This window comes from Neomonachus schauinslandi, chromosome 13 (genome assembly GCF_002201575.2).
Source record: "Neomonachus schauinslandi chromosome 13, ASM220157v2, whole genome shotgun sequence".
NCBI lineage: Eukaryota > Metazoa > Chordata > Mammalia > Carnivora > Phocidae > Neomonachus > Neomonachus schauinslandi.
In genome coordinates, this window is record NC_058415.1 from 67034210 (window position 1) to 67056202 (window position 21993).

Sequence of the window (21993 nt, forward strand, 5' to 3'; positions counted from 1 at the left end):
GAAGGAAGGAAGGAAGGAAGGAAGGAAGGAAGGAAGGAAGGAAGGAAAGGTGGGGCACCTGATCTGGCTCAGTTGGTAGAGAGCATGTGACTCTTAATCTCAGGGTCATGAGTTCAAGCCCCACATTGGGCATGGAGCCTACTTAAAAAAAAAATAAGAATTTAAAAAAAAAAAAAAGTACAGGAAGAAAAAAAAAAGGGTACAGGAAGGAAAGGAGAGAAAATAAATGAAATGTATGAAAAACCACTGAGTATTGCCATTAGATTCTTGATTTATTTCCTGCATTTTCTGTGCTATAGAGATATTGTCAGAATCCTTTATTATTATTCTTTCTTAAATAAAACTTTTCATTAGAAATCATGTGTAATTGCTTACCTATAACCTGAAGTTTTAAGATAATTGTGTGAGATGCAAACTCCTGTCTTCTCTTATGAAGGCATATGAATAAGAGATATTAGGCTTGTTTGTCATCAGACTTTGAGGGAGGGGAGCTCATTAACTGTGATAGTCTGGACTTAAGGCAAATGGATAGAATGTTTGCCATGGTAAGATACAATTTCTGAGTGGCTAATTTTTAAAAATCTTTAAAAGACTCATTATAAATTCATTTTGTTCTTGTTGACTAATGTTTCAATAATGTGAAACAGCATCAGTTCCTAATGGGACTACATTGACTTCTTAAAGATTCAATATTCTGTGGGCTTCAAAAGGTAGAAAAAGTTGCTATGAATAGAATTCTGTATGCTTGTCCTCTTGATTAAAAAGCACAGAGTGTGTCACTTAGGTTAGACACTGAAGTAGAAAAGATCTCACATACGAGGTTCTCAGAAGTATTCTTTTCTGAGAGGTATATGAAATCAGCTAACTCAAATTCATTATATCACATAGGACTTCAGTGGTAAAATATAAGACAAACCATTTCAATCCCATGATTACTTAGATTTTTTAATAAGAAAGTCATTTGAGTATTAAAAACTCATGGCTGGTTAAGTTGTTTTTGTTCAGGGAACAGTAAAGGGAAAGAATGACAAGGGAGTGTAGGACTTTTTACTTTAAAGGTTTTTTTTTTTTTTTTTAAGATTTTATTTATATATTTGAGAGACAGAATGAGAGAGAGAGCACATGAGAGGGGGGAGGGTCAGAGGGAGAAGCAGACTCCCTGCTGAGCAGGGAGCCCGATGTGGGACTCGATCCTGGGACTCCAGGATCATGACCTGAGCCGAAGGCAGTCGCTCAACCAACTGAGCCACCCAGGCGCCCAGGACTTTTTACTTTAAAACTAACTCTTTAACTTTGTTTTTTACTACTGTGTCCAAATACTGTCTTCTCTTTTATTTTCCTTCTATTTCTGATATTCCTTACCACTAAGAGCAGATTTTGACCACTTTGACCAGCAGCTAAACAATGTAATCAGTCTGTGCTAATTTTATACCTTCGAATTTAGAGCTGACTGTCAGGTTTTGTTGTTTTTTTTTTTAACTGACATAGATTAAATTTTAAGGTAAGGAACCATTGTTACTTTGCTTCAGTTCTTTGAAGGAGACTTGTAAAAGTACTCTTTCCAATTAGCCAAGTGTTTAGGTATAGTATAAAATTGACTTGAAAGGGTAAGAGAGCAGATATTACTCAGCATTAACTCTTAAATAGAAATGAAAGGTTTGAATTTTAAGAATATAATCCTTCCCTTTCAGCCATCTATCCTCATTATAAGTCTGAAAAGCAGAAAAACACGAACGCTGCTGGACATGCTGCTCCTGTTAATTTAGAATCACTGACTTTTGGCTGGGCTCTATTACTATTTATTATTATCATTATTACTCCTACTCTTTGAACTAACAGATGGAGACACATGCGACTGTGTAATGTTTGGAGGATCACCCAGGGCTTTTGAACTTGGCCAGTTTTGTTTTCTGTTATAACAGGCCCCGCCCGCTCTCTTTTGGAAATGATGCGTATTTCTCTTCGAGTCTAAAACTATAGCAGCATCCTGCTAGGATATGGGAGATAGAGGTGGAGCTGCCTCTGGACGGAGGATAAGGTTCAGTTATGGTTATATGACAGGAGAAAGGAAACAGAGCAGGGCCAGGAAAATTGGTGGATGTTGAAAGCGAGAAAATGGCATCCATATCCTTAAGGTAGTTACATTTTATGTTCAAGGTTGGAGGCAGGGGAGCTAAACAGAGGCTGCACCAGAAATGATAGGGTAATAAGTAAAGCAGATGAAGATACAGATAATTGTAGAGCAGAGAAGATTTTAGTTTTGAAAGGTAGAGAACCAGGCTTTAGTTACCTTAGACAGGGACATTAACCTGGCCAGGGACATTACCTAGATAGATAGCATCAGGAAAAAAAACAGTTGTAGGTCACAGCAGAGGTTTCTGTCCCAAATTAGCCACCGTTGACTTTGAACTTATGGTTAATTCTTTTGATCCGTTCCTGTAATATTTCTGACTAAATCCATTTCACTGAAAGGTATTCTATAATTTAATAGCTTTTTATATCATTAGTGAAACAACTTTGGTCAAAAACAATGACTTGCATACCTTTAATTTAAGCATTGCTCAGAATGCTCTGACTTTCTGCAGTTTCTGACAAAATATCAAATCTTGGGCATTAACTTTCACCAGTGCCATTTTGGAGGTTCACACAAATACACCCACAAGTCACAAGAGACACTTCTTTTTTAAGTGAACATTCATGTCATAGTGTCACGTCATTATTTTGGAATACATTTTACTGAAGCATAACTAAGGTAAGACTAGATCTTTATTATTATTATTTTATTGTTCCATGAAGTTAACAGCATGGAAGTTGTTGCCTATTCTTACTCCCATTGGTGTTCATTTACCAGCATTTAAGGAAAATCAATACATGGTACATTTATATTTTTATTTGAAAAGAAATATTTTTGTTGTTTTTTCGAGGAAGGAAACAAAGATAGTGTTTTGCTTCAGGTCATACAAAACTGCTTTCCTGAGATCAGAAACCTTGCAAGTTGGTATTCAGTCATATATTCTTATCCACGAATTTGACCCAAATACAGTGCCAACCAAGAATGAGCACACACTTAACCTTATTACCAACAGTGTTATGTTAGAGCTATGACTGATGGTTCTACAAATAATTCTAAAAATATGATTTATGTTAGCGATAGCTAACCTTTAACTTAATGCACACAAATGTGTGTATCTGCGTATGGACAGACATACGGACTCTCTTAGAACCCATACAAATCACAACTGAGGGCATGTTCATAGAGCTTTTTTAGAATCTTTCATTGATCAGATGTATACCATATTCTCAGAGGCTAAAATAGAATATGTTACAACAAACCAGAGCTACGTCTCTGTTCACACATAGCTGTGTTCCTTCACAAGAAGAGCTGTGGTCAGTATAAACCTGATATAACTGATGACCTCATTTTTTGGACACAATCTTATAATCATAATGACACATAAAAAGAAAAGAAAACAGTGCAGAATCTCATGACCCTAACAAATCAGAGATTTTTCATTTACTTCTATTTTTTTCTGTTCTCATTCTTATGTTTATATCTTTTGTATGGAGATGGCAACCATCACATTAGATGCAAATTTTTGTTTCTTTCCCCTTGCACTATTACCTCCTGTTTCCATACATTAGTATCCATGGTTATTGTTTTAAATAGCCGCATATTATGCTGTATGTTGATGTCTCGGCATGATTAATTGATAGGAGAGTTAATAAGCTTGTGCCCCAAACACCTTTTCTTAATGCAAGGTTTATGTATGCTGTTCTGATAGAGGCAACATTTTATTCGCGGTGGCACATTTCAAGCAAAAGCATGTGTGTTTTCTCTTTTTAAATAGCGTCTGGCAAAAATTCATTTTCAGTTCAACCAAGTATATGTTTGTAAGTTCTGTCATCTGCCCATTGACTGATAGATGTACAGGCGGAGGAGTTTAAGTGTTTGCTTTTGCTTTTGGTAGTTCTGTACGTGTGTATGTGCGTGTATATGTGTGTGTGTTTCTTTTCAGAAGGGGAGGGTAATGTCTTCCTTTGGAATATGCACTCCACCCTCTCTCTGCTAAGCCTGTGGTAAGATTCGCATCCCTGCCCATGACAGTCATCTTCACAGCATTAAGTTCACACCTCTTAGCCCCCATATGATGTGTGGAGGGTGGAGTGTATTGCAGTCATAATCACCTTCCATTTGTGTGTTTGATGTGGCATTTATATTGAGTAGGAGTAATTTTTTTTCTGATTTTTTTTTCTTGTATCACCAGTGCACCTATTCCATTCTTCCATCGCTGTGCTCCCGTGAACATTTCCTGCTATGCCAAGTTTGCAGAGGCCCTGATCACCTTTGTCAGTGACAATAGTGTCTTACACAGGCTGATTAGTGGAGTAATGACCAGCAAAGAAACTATATTGGGACTTTGCTTGTTATCACTAGGTAATTGTTTTTCTCATTACTAGCTATTTCATAGTACCGCAGTAGAAGACTGTTCTGTCTTTTAACCAAAATATGAATACAATCGGGATACCTGTAAAATGTTTAACTGCCCATAGCCAAGACAATTGTTTCAGATTATATAGAGTTATAAATATATACATATTTAAATACATATATATATATTTATATATCTGAAACTTTCGTTTTCTCTCATTGGAGAAAACTGGTGTTTTCCCAAACTGGCTACTGTCTATGATAACCTTTAATATGATAGCAGGAGGCTTCTTTTAGTAAATCAGCACCCCTTTGTTTTTAGTTATGATTCCAGAGGCTTATAAAAAGAGGCCACATGGTCTCTTCTCTATTTCCATCAAAGAGCATAGCTTTATGATAGATGACTTTTGAAATACATCTTTTTTTCATTGCTACAGTTCATAATACCATGGTATTGCGGGAAAAGTTAGGAAATCTCCACTGGTTAGCCATCGAGTTTTCTTGTGAATAGATAATATAATCAAATAAACGTGGTTTTCAAGATGTAAACTCCCTGTATTATCCTAGAACTATATGTAGCCATGTCACAATCTATAGATCTTTCTAGTCGGGAGGAATAAACTGTGGTAGGAACCAAGCACCTCTTTCATTATATAAGTAAAATGAGTATTTATGCCTGTTAACAACAATTATAGTCATTGAGAAGACTAGCTGTATTTCCATCTTGTCATTAGAGAGTATTTTCTTTTTGCTTAGGTAGTACTTGACTCAGTTGAAATAATGCTGTCCATATGAAAAGCTATTTCTGTGATATATGAAACGCTCCCATCTGTTTTTGGTTCCTGTACATTTATTGCAAAAGTGAGTACCTTAAGAATGTTACCTAGTCACAGATCCCAACCATTTATTTGGCTTTGCAAATGGCCCCCCAAAACGTGACTATTAGTCTGGCTTTATAAATAAGTTATTTGGTTTCTGAAATAGTTGAATACTTTAACCAAGAAAAGAAAAACCAAACCTTAAAAATGGTGATAATAATGTTAAACCATTGGAATTCCAGTTTTTATTAGAATGGTTCTCTTGAGGCTTAAGATCTTTGTTCATTTGTACCATGGGCCTTTAGATAATAAAAGATGAACAAATTATGATTTCAGAAATGAATTTCCCCATGCAAAGGTCAAATCTTACCAGTTTCCTTTTTAAGATTTTTTTCACTCAAGATTTTAGCATGTTGGAATTTAGCTTGGGTTGGGTAGAGGCATTGGCTAAATAACTCAAACTAAGCTTTGCTGTTTTTGAAGAGTCTCTCAATCAATCAGGACCCCTGACCCCAGTCAAGAAAAAAGGTTAGAGGAATTTGGGCCTCCGCAGGCTTTAGGATATTATTCCGTAGGGTCAGAGCATTTCTTGGAGTTTTAGAGGAGAAACTACCAGAAAAAGATAAAATACTGTCTAGCTTGTGGACCATCTATCAGAGAAGTTGGTCCTGAAATGCAAGGATTATTCCAGGAAGTGTAGCACCTCCTTTAACTGATCTCTGTCTGTGTGTGGTAATTTTTCCAATCACCAACATGACACATCACTCTCTACACTTGTGTGTTGGCATGTATGTTTGCATGTGAGTTCTGATGTCTTCCCGTGGTGAATCCACAACAGTTGTGTGCTGTTTTTGAGTCACCATGTTGCATTTGCATGTGTTCTTTTCTGTCATTTATAAACCCACGGTTAGGTGCCTTTAGTTTCCAGTGGTGCAAGTACCAAAGTCAAAGCGCAAAAGTAGCCAGTTAACCTTTCTTACCTAAATTGGGGTCTTGAACGTGTCAATAGCAACCAGTTATATCCCTAGGAGAAAACAATTGAAAGAGTTTCTCTTTATATTTTCCAGTGTTTTAAAATAATATTCTACGTGTTCTCTATCTTCCCTGCAGTTCTATCCATGATTCTGATGGTGATAATCAGGTATATTTCAAGAGTTCTTGTGTGGATCGTAACGATTCTGGTCATACTGGGTTCACTCGGTAAGCTGCTTATTCCTTTGTTTTTTAGTAATTAGAATTGAGAGTTTGCTTTTAACAGTCCCTCAATTCAGAACTACTTTGATTATTTTAAAGATTTTATTTATTTATTTGAGAGAGAGAGAACGGGTGCTCGCACCTACGCAGGACCAAGGGGAGGAGCAGAGTGGGAGGGAGAGGGACAAGCAGACTCTGCGCTGAGCGCGGAGCCCAGCAGGGGGCTTGATCCCAGGACTTGGAGATCATGACCTAAGCTGAAACCAAGAGTTGGATGCTCAACCCACTGAGCCACCCAGACACCCTACTTTGGTTATTTTAAATAATTTTCCTTTTATAAGGCTTGTGAATTCATTTATACACCATAAAAGGACTGGTGAGTGGATTGTACTGATGTTAATTCACTATGAGATCACTAAATGAAATAAAATGGTGAAGTCATTGGCATTCGGAATAAAAGCAGGTGGAGACATTTTTAAAAGGGGGCTAACATTTTTCTGTCAGTACCAGTTTTGGGGGGAAGAACCCATGAGAAAAAGAAAGCAACTGAGGCCCTGTTCTGCTTCTTGTTCTTTCATTTTTCACTTAATACTTTCCATGTTCCCTTCCTGGCAGAAGAAGGGACCCTTTCCTTTCATCCTAAACTTTTTAAAGGCCTGCATTCAGGTTATTAAAATTAAAATATTATTTGATAGGGGCGCCTGGGTGGCTCAGTCGTTAAGCATCTGCCTTCGGCTCGGGTCATGATCCCGGGGTCCTGGGATCGAGCCCCACATCGGGCTCCCTGCTCGGCGGGAAGCCTGCTTCTCCCTCTCCCACTCCCCCTGCTTGTGTTCCCTCTCTCACTGTGTCTCTCTCTGTCAAATAAATAAAATCTTTTAAAAATAAAATAAAATAAAATATTATTTGATATATTGTATCTTTTTTAAAGGATTTTTGCTTTGTCTTGAAATGTTTTATAATTACATTTATAAATTTATTTATATTCTTCTGTCCTAGTTTTAGTGAGAACTACTGGTCTTATTTTCATAAAACTTAATTCTTGAGTTCTTAATTTCGGTTCATCTTTGTTTTTAATTCTTTATTTAAATTCAATTTAGTTAACATACACTGTATTATTAGTTTCAGGGGTAGAATTTAGTGACTCATAGGTTGCATATAACACCCAGTGCTCATTCCATCAAGTGCCCTCCTTATTTTTTTTTTTTTTTAAAGATTTTATTTATTTATTTGCGAGAGAGAACGAGAGACAGAGAGCACGAGAGGGAGGAGGGTCAGAGGGAGAAGCAGACCCCCCGCCGAGCAGGGAGCCCGATGCGGGACTCGATCCCGGGACTCCAGGATCATGACCTGAGCCGAAGGCAGTCGCTTAACCGACTGAGCCACCCAGGCGCCCTCAAGTGCCCTCCTTAATGTCCATCACCCAGTTATGCGTTCCCCCCACCCACCTCCCTCCAGCAACCCTCGGTTTGTTTCCTTGAGTTCGGCATCTCTTATGGTTTGCCTTCCTATTTTCATCTTATTTTATTCCCTATGTTCATCTGTTTTGTTTCTTAAATTCCGCATATGAGTGAAATCATATGGCATTTGTCTTTCTCTGACTGACTTATTTCACTTAGCATAATACCCTCTAGTTCCATCCATGTCATTGCAAATGGCAAGATTCCATTCTTTTTGATGGCTGAGTAATACTCCACTGTATATCTATACCACATTTTCTTTATCCTTTCATCTGTCAGTGGACATCTGGGCTCTTTCCGTAGTTTGGCTATTGTGGACATTGCTGCCATAAACATCGGGGTGCAGGTGCCCCAGTTAATCTTTGTTTTGGCGAGAATTTGAATTCATGTAACCTATTTGTGAAGTACTTGTGGGTTGTATATTTTCTCAACCCTTGATTATCTAAGATTATCTTTGCCTTACATGTGAATATTAAATCTGTTGCATATAAAATTCTCGAGGGGCAGTATGTTCCCTGGGTCCATACTTCACTTTTTGGAGACCAGTCTAATTTTGTGCCTTTGCCCATCACCTATTTCACTTACCTAGATGTATATCTTAATTTTTAACTTATCCTTATAACTTAAAATTTCTGTCTGATTCTGAATCTTAACTAAGTTTGCCTATGATCTCTTTTTTGGGAAGGTGTGTCTTTTCCAACTTGGAAAGTTGTCTTATTTCTGTATTTGATTACTGTTTCTGTTCCAGTGGTTTTCCTCTTAGCATCATTGTTCATTCTTCTGATATCATCTTCTAAATTATCATTTTAATCCTTTGTCATTTTCTCTGCACTCAGGAAGAGCTCTTCAAGTGCACCTTCCAGATCACTGATTGAGTTTTCCTCACTGTCACTTCTGTACTTGACTACCTCATTTTGTTATTCCAGTCCTTCCTTCGTCTAGCCATCTTTCTTTTCAGTTCAACGGGTGACCATTATATCTGGTTTCTGTGTTTTAGTCACTTTGGGCTGCTCTGACAAACTACCATCGACTGGATGCCTTATCAACAAGAAACATTTACTTCTCACCGTTCTAGAGGCTCAGAAGGCCAAAGCCAAGGTGCTTTGGTATCTGGTGAGGGCTGGCTCCCTGTGTCCAGCCATCATCTTGCTATTTTCTCCCATGGTGCAAGTGGGGAGGAGCTCTCTGAGAGTGGTTTTATAAGGGCACTGACCCCCTTTATGAGGGCTCCACTCTCTTGACCTCACCATCTTCTAAAGACCTACTTCCAAATAACCATCTCATTAAGGATTAGGATTTCAGTGTATGAGTTTTAGGGGGACACAAACATTCAGCTTATAGCTGATGGATCATTTTTATAATATAAGTAGATTTGAATTCCGGCTCTGCCACTTACTAGGTGTGTGACATTTGGCATGTTACTTAACTTTCCTGAATTTCAATTCTGTCATTTATAAAGTGGGACTTTTAATACCTAGTTAATGGCATTGGGGTGATTCAATTTGGTCGCCTCTATTGCACACTTCCTCACACAAATTTACATGTTTAATAAGTGATACCTTCTGTGGCTGTTGTGAACAATGTCCTCCTTGATGTCTTCATTATTATCTCGTTCTGTTTTCTTTTCTGTTTTTATTCTGTCTTTCTTTTTCATTTCTGTTTGTCCTTCTCTCATAACTTTTCTAAAGATTTTTAAAATTTTTAAGTAATCTCTACACCCAACATGGGGCTCCAGCTCACAACCCCAAGATCAAGAGTTACATGCTCCACCAACTGAGCCAGCCAGGCACCCTTTTCTCATAACTTTTTATTCCTATTTATAGAGAACATGTTTTATTCCATTCTTTGAGGCTATGACAGTTTTCTTTAAGGTTTCAAAATGGGAGGGGTGCCTGGGTGGCTCAGTCAGTTAAGCGTCTGCCTTCAGCTCAGGTCATGATCCCAGGGTCCTGGGATTGAGTCCTGTATCGGGCTCCCTGCTCCGTGGGGAGTCTGCTTCTTCCTCTCCCAACCCCCTGCTTGTGTTCGCTCTCTCTCTGTGTCACATAAATAAATAAAATCTATGAAAACAAATAAAAATAAAAATATTTCGAAATAGAAGTATTTCCCTTTTTTGAATGTTTTTCATAGACTCGTGGTTGTTTTAAGTTTGTTTACTCATCTTCAATAGAAAAAAATTCATGCTCGCTGTTTGCCACCAGGTAGGGTTGACATTTCCCTTTGATACTATTCACTGTTTACTTGAGTGCAGGTGGAGATCAGGTTGATTTGCATACTTCTCAGCCCAGTTTCTCCTCTCCCAGGCATGTATCTTGTCTGCCTATACATACACATCTTTACTCTGAATCTTCCATTTCCTTACCATAGCCTATAAGGCCTTCCAGTAGGATCTGGTCCCTGGAGCCCCTCTGCCCACAGCTTTTATCCTCTGCCCCTTGCTTTTTGCTTAGCCATGGTGGCCCCCTCTCTCTCCTGCCAGGCATGTTCCCATCTCAGCATCTTAGAATTTGCTATTACCCCTTGCCTGCACACCCTTTCCTTAGATAGTTTTATAGATTGTTTTCGGTCTGTCTTTGATTCTTTTGCTCAGATATCATCTCACCACTGAGACCTTGCTTACCCATCTTATCACAGTGCTTTCCCAACACCAGCACTTTCTCTATTAAAATGTGACTTTTTTTCTTAGACGTCATGTACTATATTTTTACTTATTTCCTTATTTGTTTTGTTTCCTTATTACTATATAAGCTCCATGTGGGATGAGGGTTGGGACTTAGTTTTGATCACAGCTCTGTCCCCAGCACCTAGAACAGTCGATGATGCTCTGGGCACTCAGAATGAAGATGTCTGATGCAGCTTTCTCGTGTGGAGGCGAGTTTGCCCCCCTCTTCAGTTTAGCTCTTGGGATCTCTGAACCAGTGATAGGGAGAAAAACTCCCATCCCTAGCACACACTGCTAGCAAGCTATCAAAGATCTCCTATCTTTGTTCCTACTTTTGGTGGGAATTACTTCTTTCATCTTCATTTGCTCATTGTACAGATACTATATCAACTGCATGACTATTTCCACACAAGGCCCTGGGGTTACTAGGATAGCACAACAGAGAGGATCTTTGCTTTCCTCAGTCCTCAGCTTCATTGCTTATTTCTGTGACCCTTACTTGCTTCGTACAAGCTCCTCAGGTCTCTTCAGGCGCTGACTCTCTCTTTATGATCAGTTCCTCTCACGGGTACCTGTCTTTGCGGGCTCTCTCTGAGCTTCAGTGTCAATAATAAATACAGTTGAAGGACATTTATTTGATACACTGAAAGATATCTAAGCACCTAGTGTGGACAATGATAATGGAGTAATTGGAGCTCCCCATATGCTGCACAAAGTTACAGCCACACGCCTCCCAGCCAAATGGATTGTTGCTGCGTCAGTCCCACGGTGATGTGTAGGAAGGATCCAGGAAAGTGAAGATTTATGTTCCGCATTTCCTCGAGCTGGTTATTTCCAAAACAATTGTTTTTTGAACCCAGGTGGCACAGGGGTCCTGTGGTGGCTGTATGCAAAGCAAAAAAAGTCTCCCAAAGAAACCGTGATTCCTGAGCAGCTTCAGATAGCTGAAGACAATCTTCGGGCCCTCCTCATCTATGCCATTTCGGCCACAGTGTTCACAGTGAGTATGGGCTTGGGTGGATCTTTCCCACCCAAGGTTTACATTTTTATTTACAGGGATCATTAATGGAGCATAAACTCACCTCTAGCTATTGCATGCCTAACCCTGATCTCCATTAGATAAAATCTCTGACATGGTGTGGAACACTAAAAAGTCTTCAGAAGGCTTCCCTAATTAATTGATTAGTGTTATTTGGTGCAACCTTTTATTCTGCGCTGCCTGCTTGTTGAGAGAGGAGTTTCACCTAGAATATTTACATTATCATTTGTAAGAACATATTATCTTACTGTCATAATATAATTCCTTTTTAAAAATAGTTTTCTTTACCTAAGTATGTTAAGAAAGATACTACTTTGTATCATTTCATTTACTTGTTCACTAATTATTTTCCCGTTTTTGCCTTTTAAACTTTTAACAACATTATTCCAAGTTGGAGGTGAGCTTTGCTGCCTAGTCACCATACAGTAAATTACTCATGAACATGTGGTTAAATAATCTGTACTCATACCTTTGGTTCATCTCCTTCTCTCTGAAAAAAGGAAAAAAAATCTCAGACCATTTCTTGGACCAATCCCAAGCTTTTAATTGAGCTTTAGAAATTAAAAAATAAAGCCACCAAAAAGTCATTGGTGCCAAAAGGTATTTGTTTGTTATTATTAATCATCTTTTAAGTACAATTCTTTTCTTTTTTTTTTTTTTTAAGTATAGTTCACCCGCCCTCACCCAGGGCCCAGTGAAGGTGTGCAGGGCAGGGAATCTGACATCGACCCTGCTGTTTAGGTGCTCTTGGTCCTATAAAGGAGGTGAAGTACGAATACCCCCTCTGCTTTCATAGTCATGGCACATGGTCTTCTCCCCTGTTTTCAGAGTGACAGGTGTGTATCCATCCAAATAAATTCAGAGCCTCATGCTGACTGACAACACATTTTGATTCATAATGAGTAGAAAGGGAAAGGTAGGAGAATTCTAGGATTTATTAATAAATTGAGAAATCCTTTTATGTTTAGCCTTAAGGACTTTTTCAGTATACAACTGAGAATGCTAAGTGCCTCAAGACTGATAAAGTATTTTGGGGATTCAGAGAATAATCCTTCCCCCATTTGGAAGGAAGGGTTTTGTTAAAAATGTCCACCATTGTTCGGTTTCTATTTTCACTGCTCAAGACAGTAACCGGAGCCTTTCTCTGCATTCTCTGCACACAGGTTATCTTGTTCCTGATAATGTTGGTGATGCGCAAGCGTGTTGCTCTCACCATCGCCCTGTTCCACGTGGCTGGCAAGGTCTTCATTCACTTGCCACTGCTAGTCTTCCAGCCCTTTTGGACTTTCTTTGCTCTTGTCTTATTTTGGGTGTACTGGATCATGACACTTCTTTTTCTTGGCACCACTGGTAAGGAGACATGCTGCTTCTTTCTCTTAGTGATGATCTGATTCATATTAAATTATTTTAAAACTTCAGATATAATTCTTAGACATTCATGACTGAGGTCTGATTGCCGTCAGAACTAGCGGTGGTTATGGCTCTTCCCCAACCCATTCCCTATGCGTGGTTTTTAGATCATCCTAGCAAAGTGGTTCTAAACCAGGTCATGGCTTTGAAGTAAACTCCAGGACTAATTCAGACATTTGGATTCATTCTCAGATGAACAGATGAATGCAATGTGGCTGTGAGGTTGCCTTAAGCCCCAGTTACAGCCAAAGATGAGCTTGCTTCCTTGGGATTTTCTTGTTTGGAAAAGATCTGAACCTAAGTAGAGTTCCTCGTGATGATACCATTCGTAGTTAGACTCTCAGACTTGCTTGCAGCCACACTTCATATCAAAAGTGACTCCTAAATGGAATTAATGGTGAGGAATGGCATAAGGATCGTAGGCTTATATGTAATCTCTCTGGCCATTCAGCACACATTCACCAATTGAATATAATATTAATTTCCATCCTTTGCTAATGATTTAGATCTGTAATTATTGGATGAGTCATAAAATAGCTCTGAAAAAAAAAATGGAAGTGTTTAAAAATTCATGCCTAAATTAACCAATGTGGTAAGAACTATATTCAAATAGAACACCTTTTAAAAACTATATGATGCCTTCGGGGAAAACAATGCTTAATTGTACAATGTCTGGCTTCACAACTTTTCAAGTGATAATTATTTTTGTCTCCTAATTAAATAGTGCCGCGATCATCAGGTTGGTGTTTTGGGGGGTAGGGGAGGCCTGTTGTTGGAAATTAGATTAGTCCCTTACATTGAATAGCCCTATTCCTTAGTTTGTACTTTATGTGCTTCTCGTTTCCTTCCTTGATGTTTTCCTAGGCAGTGCTGTTCAGAATGACCAAGGCTTTGTGGAGTTCAGAGTTTCTGGGCCTCTGCAGTACGTGTGGTGGTACCATGTGGTGGGGCTAATTTGGATCAGTGAATTCATCCTAGCGTGTCAGCAGATGACTGTGGCGGGAGCTGTGGTAACGTACTATTTTACTAGGTGAGAATTTATACTAGCTAGAAAACTTAAGATCATCTAAGGGATTGTGTCTGAAGGAGATGGAAGTGAGGCTGGTAAGAGTTTCATGTCTTTAAAAAAGAATTGGAAGTGAATATGACACGATGTTATAGCTGATCATTCTGGGCAGTAGGAACATGGGAGGTTGTTATTTTAATCTTTATACTTTTCTGTAAGTTTCTCAAGAAATTAATCAGAACAGCAGGTCATGATATAACTTCAATTATATTTAGCAGAAGAATAAAAATAAATCTTGTAGTGTTTTTTTGTATTCTTGCCTCATATAAAGGTCCATCGGGGCGACTGGGTAGCACAGTCGGTTAAACCTCCGACTCTTGGTTTTGGCTCAGGTCACGATCTGAGAGGCTCTCTCCTTCTTTTTATGCTCTCTCTAAAATAAATAATCTTTAAAAAAATTAAAAAATAAAGGACCATCAAAGGACAACATGCCTTCTTATTTTGTTTGGATCAGAACAAGTATTGTAACTGCCTTTCCTAACTTCAGAGCTGAATACAAGCTGTAGGCCTTACAATTTTCTAATACAATGAGGTACCAGGTCTAGATTGAACATATTTTTTTTTAAAGATTTATCTATTTATTTGAGAGAGAGAGAGCACGGGTGGGAAGGGGCAGAGGGAGAGGGACAGCGAGTCTTTTAAGCAGACTCCACACTGAGCACGGAACTGACATGGGGCTTGATCCCACGACCTTGAGATCACGACCTGAGCCAAAACCAAGAGCTGGACGCCTAACTGACTACCACCCAGGCGCCCCTGAACATTTTTTTAAGTTCCGTTTTTTGATTGTACATTTATCTCTGTAAGTATTTACCAGTAAAAGCTTTCAAAGCACAGTTTCATTTTACTTAAAGTCTTAGAGCCTAAGAACCCCATGAAACCACCATAGAGAAATGAAACATTAATTTTGTTTGGTACATCACTAGCATTTGTATTAGTTGTATATTACTTTGCCATTTTGTCACAAAGCTAGAATTTTTTTTAGACGAACTAATTTTTTCACTGCATTGGGCTTAAACCATTCCTCTACTTAGCCTTTGTTTTAATTGTCTTTTTGGTTATTTTTAAAATAGGGATAAAAGGAATTTGCCATTTACACCTATTTTGGCATCAGTGAATCGCCTTATTCGTTATCACCTGGGTACGGTGGCAAAAGGATCTTTCATTATCACGTTAGTCAAAATTCCACGAATGATCCTTATGTACATGCACAGTCAGCTCAAAGGAAAGGTAAGGAGAAAATACTTTTCTGGGCTTTCTGTGGTCACACCCCAGACCTCAGCTCTGCATGTGGTAAAGCTCCCAATGATGTTAAGTCCATAGCTGTGAATGTTTTCTTCAAAATCCCTGCAAAGCAGAATCTAGCCCTTCTGCTTTGTCCCCCACTCTTGCTTTCTATATGCTCTGGCAAAATCCATCATATCACTGGTTTCCCAAAGTATCCTGTGCTTCTCTTCCTCTATGTTGACTCCTATCTTCCTCCTTGGAGCCTCCTCCCTGTCCCTAACTGTGAAGATAACATGCATTTCAACACAGGTTGGCTCACATGCTACCTCTTCCCAGAAACCTCCCCTGATTCCTCCTCCTCCTTGATGATGTCATCTCTGTTTTCCACTCTCATAGCACTAGGGTCTGTTGCATATTCTGATTCTAACCTTTTTTTATGTTTTGCTTTTTTTTCTTCTACAGTAGTATAAGTTCCTTTCTGGTCTTAGATATCTTTATCTTATATGCAATAGGTACTAAATATCCGTTGAATTAAATTGATTAAAAATAATTTAGCTATTACATTTTGAGGGAAAAGACTGGTGGGTGTGGAGGCCTTGAAACATAGGTTGTGATTTTTTTTTAACTTTTATTTTTCTAACATTTAGAATATTCTGTATGATGGTTTGATTCTTTGGTTTTTAATTATTTCCAATTTTTGTCCTTTCCAGGAAAATGCTTGTGCTCGATGTGTGCTGAAATCTTGCATTTGTTGCCTTTGGTGTCTTGAAAAGTGCCTAAATTATTTAAATCAGGTATAAAATATTTAAAAAATCAATCTAACATTCACTTTCAAAGACAGGTTCATCATTTCTTCTTCCAAGATAAAATAATTGAGCTTGTTGTTGTACATTGTGGCTTGTTCAGGTATGTCTATTTCTATCATATATTTTCTAAAGATTTTATTTATTTATTTGAGAGAGAGAGAGCACCCGTGCCTAAGCAGGGGGAGGGGCAGAAGGAGAGGGCGAAGCAGGCTCCCCACACAGCAGGGAGCCCAATGCAGGGCTCAGTCCCAGGACCCTGAGGTCATGATCTGAGCTGAATGCAGACACTTAACCAACTAAGCCACCCAGGTGCCCCTATCATATTCTTATTTTTAAAAGTGACATGTATTCTTACCAAGGCTCGTTTTTAATTAATTGTAATGTAGGGATAAAATATCATTAGGGTTCATCTTTCAGGAAAGACATTTATGTCTTATCCCTTAATTAACATCCTTTCATCTTTGATTTTCCCTAAGAACCCATCTACTGTAGTCATATTTCTTTAATTCTTCTTTTAAATGTTGTTTGAGGGGCGCCTGGCTGGCTCATTCCGTAGAGCATACGACTCTTAATCTTGGGGTTGGGAGTTCAAGGCCCACGTTGGGTGTGGAGCCTACTTTTTTTAAAGGAATGAATGAATGACTGAATGTTGTTTGAAACCTTTAGTTTAGTGAAAACCTTTAGTTTAGTTCACTTTTAGTGAAAAGTCACTGTGACACTTAAACTCATTTTTTCCTGCAGTTCTACTATTCTTCAAGACTAGTGTGCTCTCTATCCTGATACTTTTTTTGAGGGGGGAGGGGATCCAGCTGCTTGAAGACTATGATACTGGCCTGGGAAATATTATCAGAGGAAATGCTATCATTTCTCAGGTCAAATGGCAGAACTGGTATTACAGGATAACTGTTTTTAGGGAGCATTTTTGTCCTCTGTCTTGCTGTGTCTGGGTACACAGGACTTGCCGGGAAGCACTCTTCCCATCTTTCTTAATTTTTTTTTTTTTTACCACTTCTCTCCATTCCTTGAAAATCAATTGTAATCTGCCAATGCCCTCTTCTAATAGACCAAAGATAAAAATGGACTTTATCACCATTTATGGCTAAGTGATTCAAGAGTAGCAGTGCATTTTCCATTCACTCAAGGATAGTCTGAGGGTGGTAGTCCTGTGGACGTGGTGGTGAGCATGCCTGGAGTTGGCTTTATTAGAGTTCTGTGGATAATATGAAAAAGCAGGCATGACATTTCATTAGCAAAATAAATTCTTATAGATTGTAATACCGTATGGATGGAAAGTGTTTGGAAGGTCATTATTAAAAATAATTAGTATCGGGGCGCCTGGGTGGCTCAGTCGTTAAGCGCCTGCCTTCGGCTCAGGTCATGATCCCAGCGTTCTGGGATCGAGCCCCGCATCGGGCTCCCCGCTCCGCGGGAAGCCTGCTTCTCCCTCTCCCACTCCCCCTGCTTGTGTTCCTGTTCTCGCTGTGTCTCTCTGTGTCAAATGAATAAATAAAATCTTTAAAAAAAATAAAATAAAATAATTAGTATCAGCCATAGCAATCTGAAAAATTACATTCTTTAAAATTCAGAATGAGCCTTATCAAAAAGTTGATGGATGCACTAAAAATAATCATCATTACATTTTGTACCCATCACTAGATAGCTCATCCTCAGAGAGAGATGCTAAACCCACCTTTCCGGTCTCAGTTTCTACCACCTTCCCACAGGAACCTTTTGCTCTCACAATTAACCAAACATGCCTGGAATGACATCCTTCCAACACTTGAGTAACTCCTACTGATCCTTCACGATTCTGTCTGAGCATCACCGCAAAGACGTCTTCTCTCAGTACCATGGTCCGTCCACTGACCTTTCACAGCACGGTTCATACCTCTGTGAAAACACTAAGAACATTAAACGGAAACCGTCTGTTTACATCTTTATCGCCACCTTTAGACCATTAGCTCCTCAAAGACAGGGATCTTAGTTTCTTCTCTCCCGAGACTATCACAGTGCTTGGTATAGAATAAGTGGTCTTTAAATGTTTTCTGAATGAGGGGTGCCTGGGTGGCCCAGTCGGTTAAGCGTCTGCCTTCGGCTCAGGTCATGATCCCCGGGTCCTGGGATCGAGTCCCACGTCGGCCTCTTTGATCAGCGGGGGACCTGCTTCTCCCTCTCCCTCTGCCCCTTTCCCTGCTCGTGCTCTCTCTCAAATAAATAAATAAAATATTTTAAGAAAACAAATGTTTTCCTAATGAATTATTAATCAGTGAATATTTGGATTTTAAAAGACTAATAGGGTGATATAAAACCAGAAGAAAGAGTCTCCAAAAGGAGATGTGTAGTTATACTGAAGGAAGAGAACAAATCACATGATGTTAAGATGCTCAGTAACCAGGTGAAAAAATCCAAAGTTCTCAGCTCATCCCAAGCTAAACATTAATCAGCAATTTAGTACAAACGGTCCTGAGATGTATATCCAAACTTCAAGTTGGTCTTTCTTATCCAAGTTTTGTGCAGTTTGGATCTTCACTGTTTAAAGATTCGAGGGAAGCATTAACATAGTAATAAATAAATGAGTGAAGGTTTAGGGAGAGTGATTCTGAACTAATACTTGGTTCTGTTTGGGAATATGAAATGCTTCACTCTGGGGACTGATTATCAGGCTGCTTCACATCTCCTATTTGCACAGGAATTTCATTTGAAGTGAGGTCAACATATTGAAGAAATTAGAACACCTCCTGGCATGAGAGGTTATGCCTAAGTATCAGTTGCCAGTGGAATTTTTTTAACCCTTGTTCCTGTGAAATGTTTAAGAGCCAGGTGGGCACCCATCCGTTTAAAGTATGTAAGACAGTAGGAATCATGGCAGTACTGAATAGACGAGCTCTAGAGACTTTTCTAAAATTTGAAAAAAAGCAGTAAGGCCCAAGAGTACGATCTGCTGGTGTTTGAAGGGGCATTCTTCTCAGTACTGTCACATACGTTTGGCAGTTACGAGGTTAGTGCTCTGCTAGAGATCAAGCCAGAGCAGGTTGTTCACACCTTTCCTTTTGTCTCTGGTGTTTATCACCGCTTTCTGAAAATGAAGTTCCTTTTTCCCCATACATGTTGGATTGAGTCCATACTTTGATAGCCTTGTAGGAGAAGGCACAGTCGATAATTGGGGGGATAGATAGTGGAGAGAGCCCAGATACTGAAGGTGTGTTTCAATCCCAACAGTTTAACTATTTGGCCAGCTCAGTGAAACCTCAGAGTCTCAGTTTCCTTCTTCAGTGAGTGGAGAAAAATATTCCTGTCCTCATAGGCTTTAGGTAAGGATGAAATCTAATGCAGATAAATCAACACTTACAGTGCCTGGCTCTTGGTCCTCACCTAGTTAAGTGTCATCGCTCTCCCCCGCTCCCCTCATTTTATTGTTTTATAAAGAACTCCCAATGTTTTACTGTAAGATAAGAGTCTGGCAAAGATAAAACAAGAGGCAGTTCTAAAGATGTATCTACTTTCTTTAAAAGTAGATAGAATGTAAAATATTGAAGAGTTTGGAAAACTAAGACAAAACAAAACATCACCCATGATGTCACCATGCTAACATAAGTTACCTTCATTGAAATACTTACTATTAGCTTTGAGAAAAAGTTTCTAATCTTTTACTTCAGTGCAGTAATGTCTTATCAGACATTACTTATAGACTGTCTTATCAGTCTATAAACATCATCTGTAAAATGGGGATAATAATAGTATCTGTAGTGCCCATAACCATGAGGATGCAGAGGGATGGTATCTTTAGTACTCCGAGCATGTGCCTGGACACAGCAAGTCCTCTGTAATGACAGCTCTTATTCTGTAGTACTGTTCACAGTTAGTTTCTTTTACATTTTTATAAAATATTTTATTTACTTATTTGAGAGAGAGAGCACGAGCCGGGGAAGGAACAGAGGGAAAAGCCGACTCCCCACTGAGCAGGGAGGCCAGTGCCAGGCTTGATCCCGGGACTCCAGGATCATGACCTGAGCCGAAGGCAGACACTTAACACATGACTGAGCCACCCAGGCGCCCCTCATTCTTATTTTTCAAAAATTTCTTGTCTAATCACCTGTTTACATTCTGAAATTATCTTTGGAGTGTTCAATAGAGTACAGTGAAATAATAATACTAATTATAATGCCAGCTAATATTTATTGAGCACTTACCATGTGCCAGGCACTGTGGCTCACAGTTTACATGTAGAGTCTCCCATTCAGAAATCTGTTTTGTCTACTCTTTGGAAATGGTTAATAATTAGTTAATGCCCTTTGCATTGTTTTCCTTCTGTCCTTTCTTTTGCTGTCACTCCTAAGATCAGTATGCAACTTTGAAGTCAAAAGCCTTGAGTAGGGCTGGATGACGCAGACCCCTGCTGGGCCAGTTGAGGTGCATTATGTTACTCATGGAAATGAGTGCATCCGACAGGGTCCAAGGCAGTAGAGAGTCGTAGAGACTGGTAAGCTGGGAAGTTCATATTCCATCCAAAGAGGGCAGTCACTTCTTAGTTCTGGTATACTCTTGCTATGTGAGAATTTATAGACAGTTTCTAACTCTTCCAGTTTCTCAAGTGAAGCCAGAATTCTGGATGTTCGCATTTTATCTCCTTGCTATTAAAATGTTGACAACTAATAAAAAAAATAACTGAGTGAGCCAGAGCAAACGAGGTATTTGGGCCACACAATGTCAGTTGACCATGGCCCCCCAGTTGCCAGTGCTCAGAAAATTTAGAGGATAATAGCAGAGGAGTGTTGATACTGAGGTAGAGGAGACCAGAGTCCTTTTGCAGCACCGTATGAATTTCCATAAACCCAATCCATGGTCCAGTGCCAAACTGCATGGAAAATATGGCTGGCTTCAAAAACGACCTTTGGGTTTTCAAAATAAGTCATTAATTATTTATAGCATAGCTGCTAGAGTTTTGCACATAAACAGAGTGAACTGTGAACTGCTTTTTGTTTCTGCGAGTGCTTATCTTAATGTGTTGGGAAGGTGATTGTACATCTCATCTAACAGAATTCACTTTAGGTGGAGAGACTATTAGAACTAGAATCTGTTTCTTGTGGGCATTACTCAGGTCTTGGTTTACTTCGACACCATTTGGAGGTAGTGCGTTTAATACTGGAGGGGATCTGCTTTCTGGCTGCCAAAGCTCTTCTCGACATAGTATGAGTGGGAATTGTAAGGAATGTTTTTTGAGCACCTACTACCTGATAATATACTAAGATAATCTATATTATCACTTTCTCTCTACAACTCTATAAGGAAGGTTCATTTCCTCTGTAGAGAAAGTTGAGACTAGCATCTTGTGGCAGACCGTATGACCTAGAGATGGGGGAAGTTTCCAAATCTAAGTTTGTGTAGTTGTTGCCACGATATCACCCTGTTTCCCATATAAATATATACCCATTTTATGCAACATAAAGAAGACTATAGATTATTATAGAGAGTATGCAAACATCTCAAACTTTCATGTTGCATGCTATAAACTAAAACAAGTGATGGTTTTAAAGACAATTTAAGATTTGTAACATATTTTTAATTCTTATATCTCTTAAAAAGTCTAAGAATTTAGAACCAAACTGAATGAAACGGATGGTGTAGGTGGGAGTTTCTGCCCCCTCCATTCCTCACTCAAAATAAGAAAGGGGTCATTTTAATTATTTTTTCTCTCATTTAATTTACAATGATCCACACATAGAGTTGCACATATCTGTTCCCTTTCCCTACCATTGTTGTCTAGCTCTCCCCTATTGAGTTATTATATAAAGATTTTAAAGAGAATTTTTAGGTCTGTAAGTGAAGAAAGGGAAGTGTGGAAATGTAAACGCTGTATTCTGGGACATGTGGCCAAGCAGGCC

At 39.0% G+C, this 21993-nt stretch overlaps 1 protein-coding gene across 3 annotated transcripts in view; it reads left to right on the plus strand.

Moving 5' to 3' along the window:
* Positions 1–21993, plus strand: part of SLC44A1 (solute carrier family 44 member 1) — a 194922-nt gene that overhangs the window by 104969 nt on the left and 67960 nt on the right. For all 3 annotated transcript variants that reach the window (XM_021691110.2, XM_021691109.2, XM_021691108.2), the window contains exons 6-12: positions 4266–4435; positions 6358–6447; positions 11424–11563; positions 12766–12952; positions 13877–14042; positions 15152–15308; positions 16016–16099. In XM_021691110.2, the coding sequence (XP_021546785.1) occupies positions 4266–4435; positions 6358–6447; positions 11424–11563; positions 12766–12952; positions 13877–14042; positions 15152–15308; positions 16016–16099 (994 nt within the window). The remainder of the gene's footprint in view (positions 1–4265; positions 4436–6357; positions 6448–11423; positions 11564–12765; positions 12953–13876; positions 14043–15151; positions 15309–16015; positions 16100–21993) is intronic.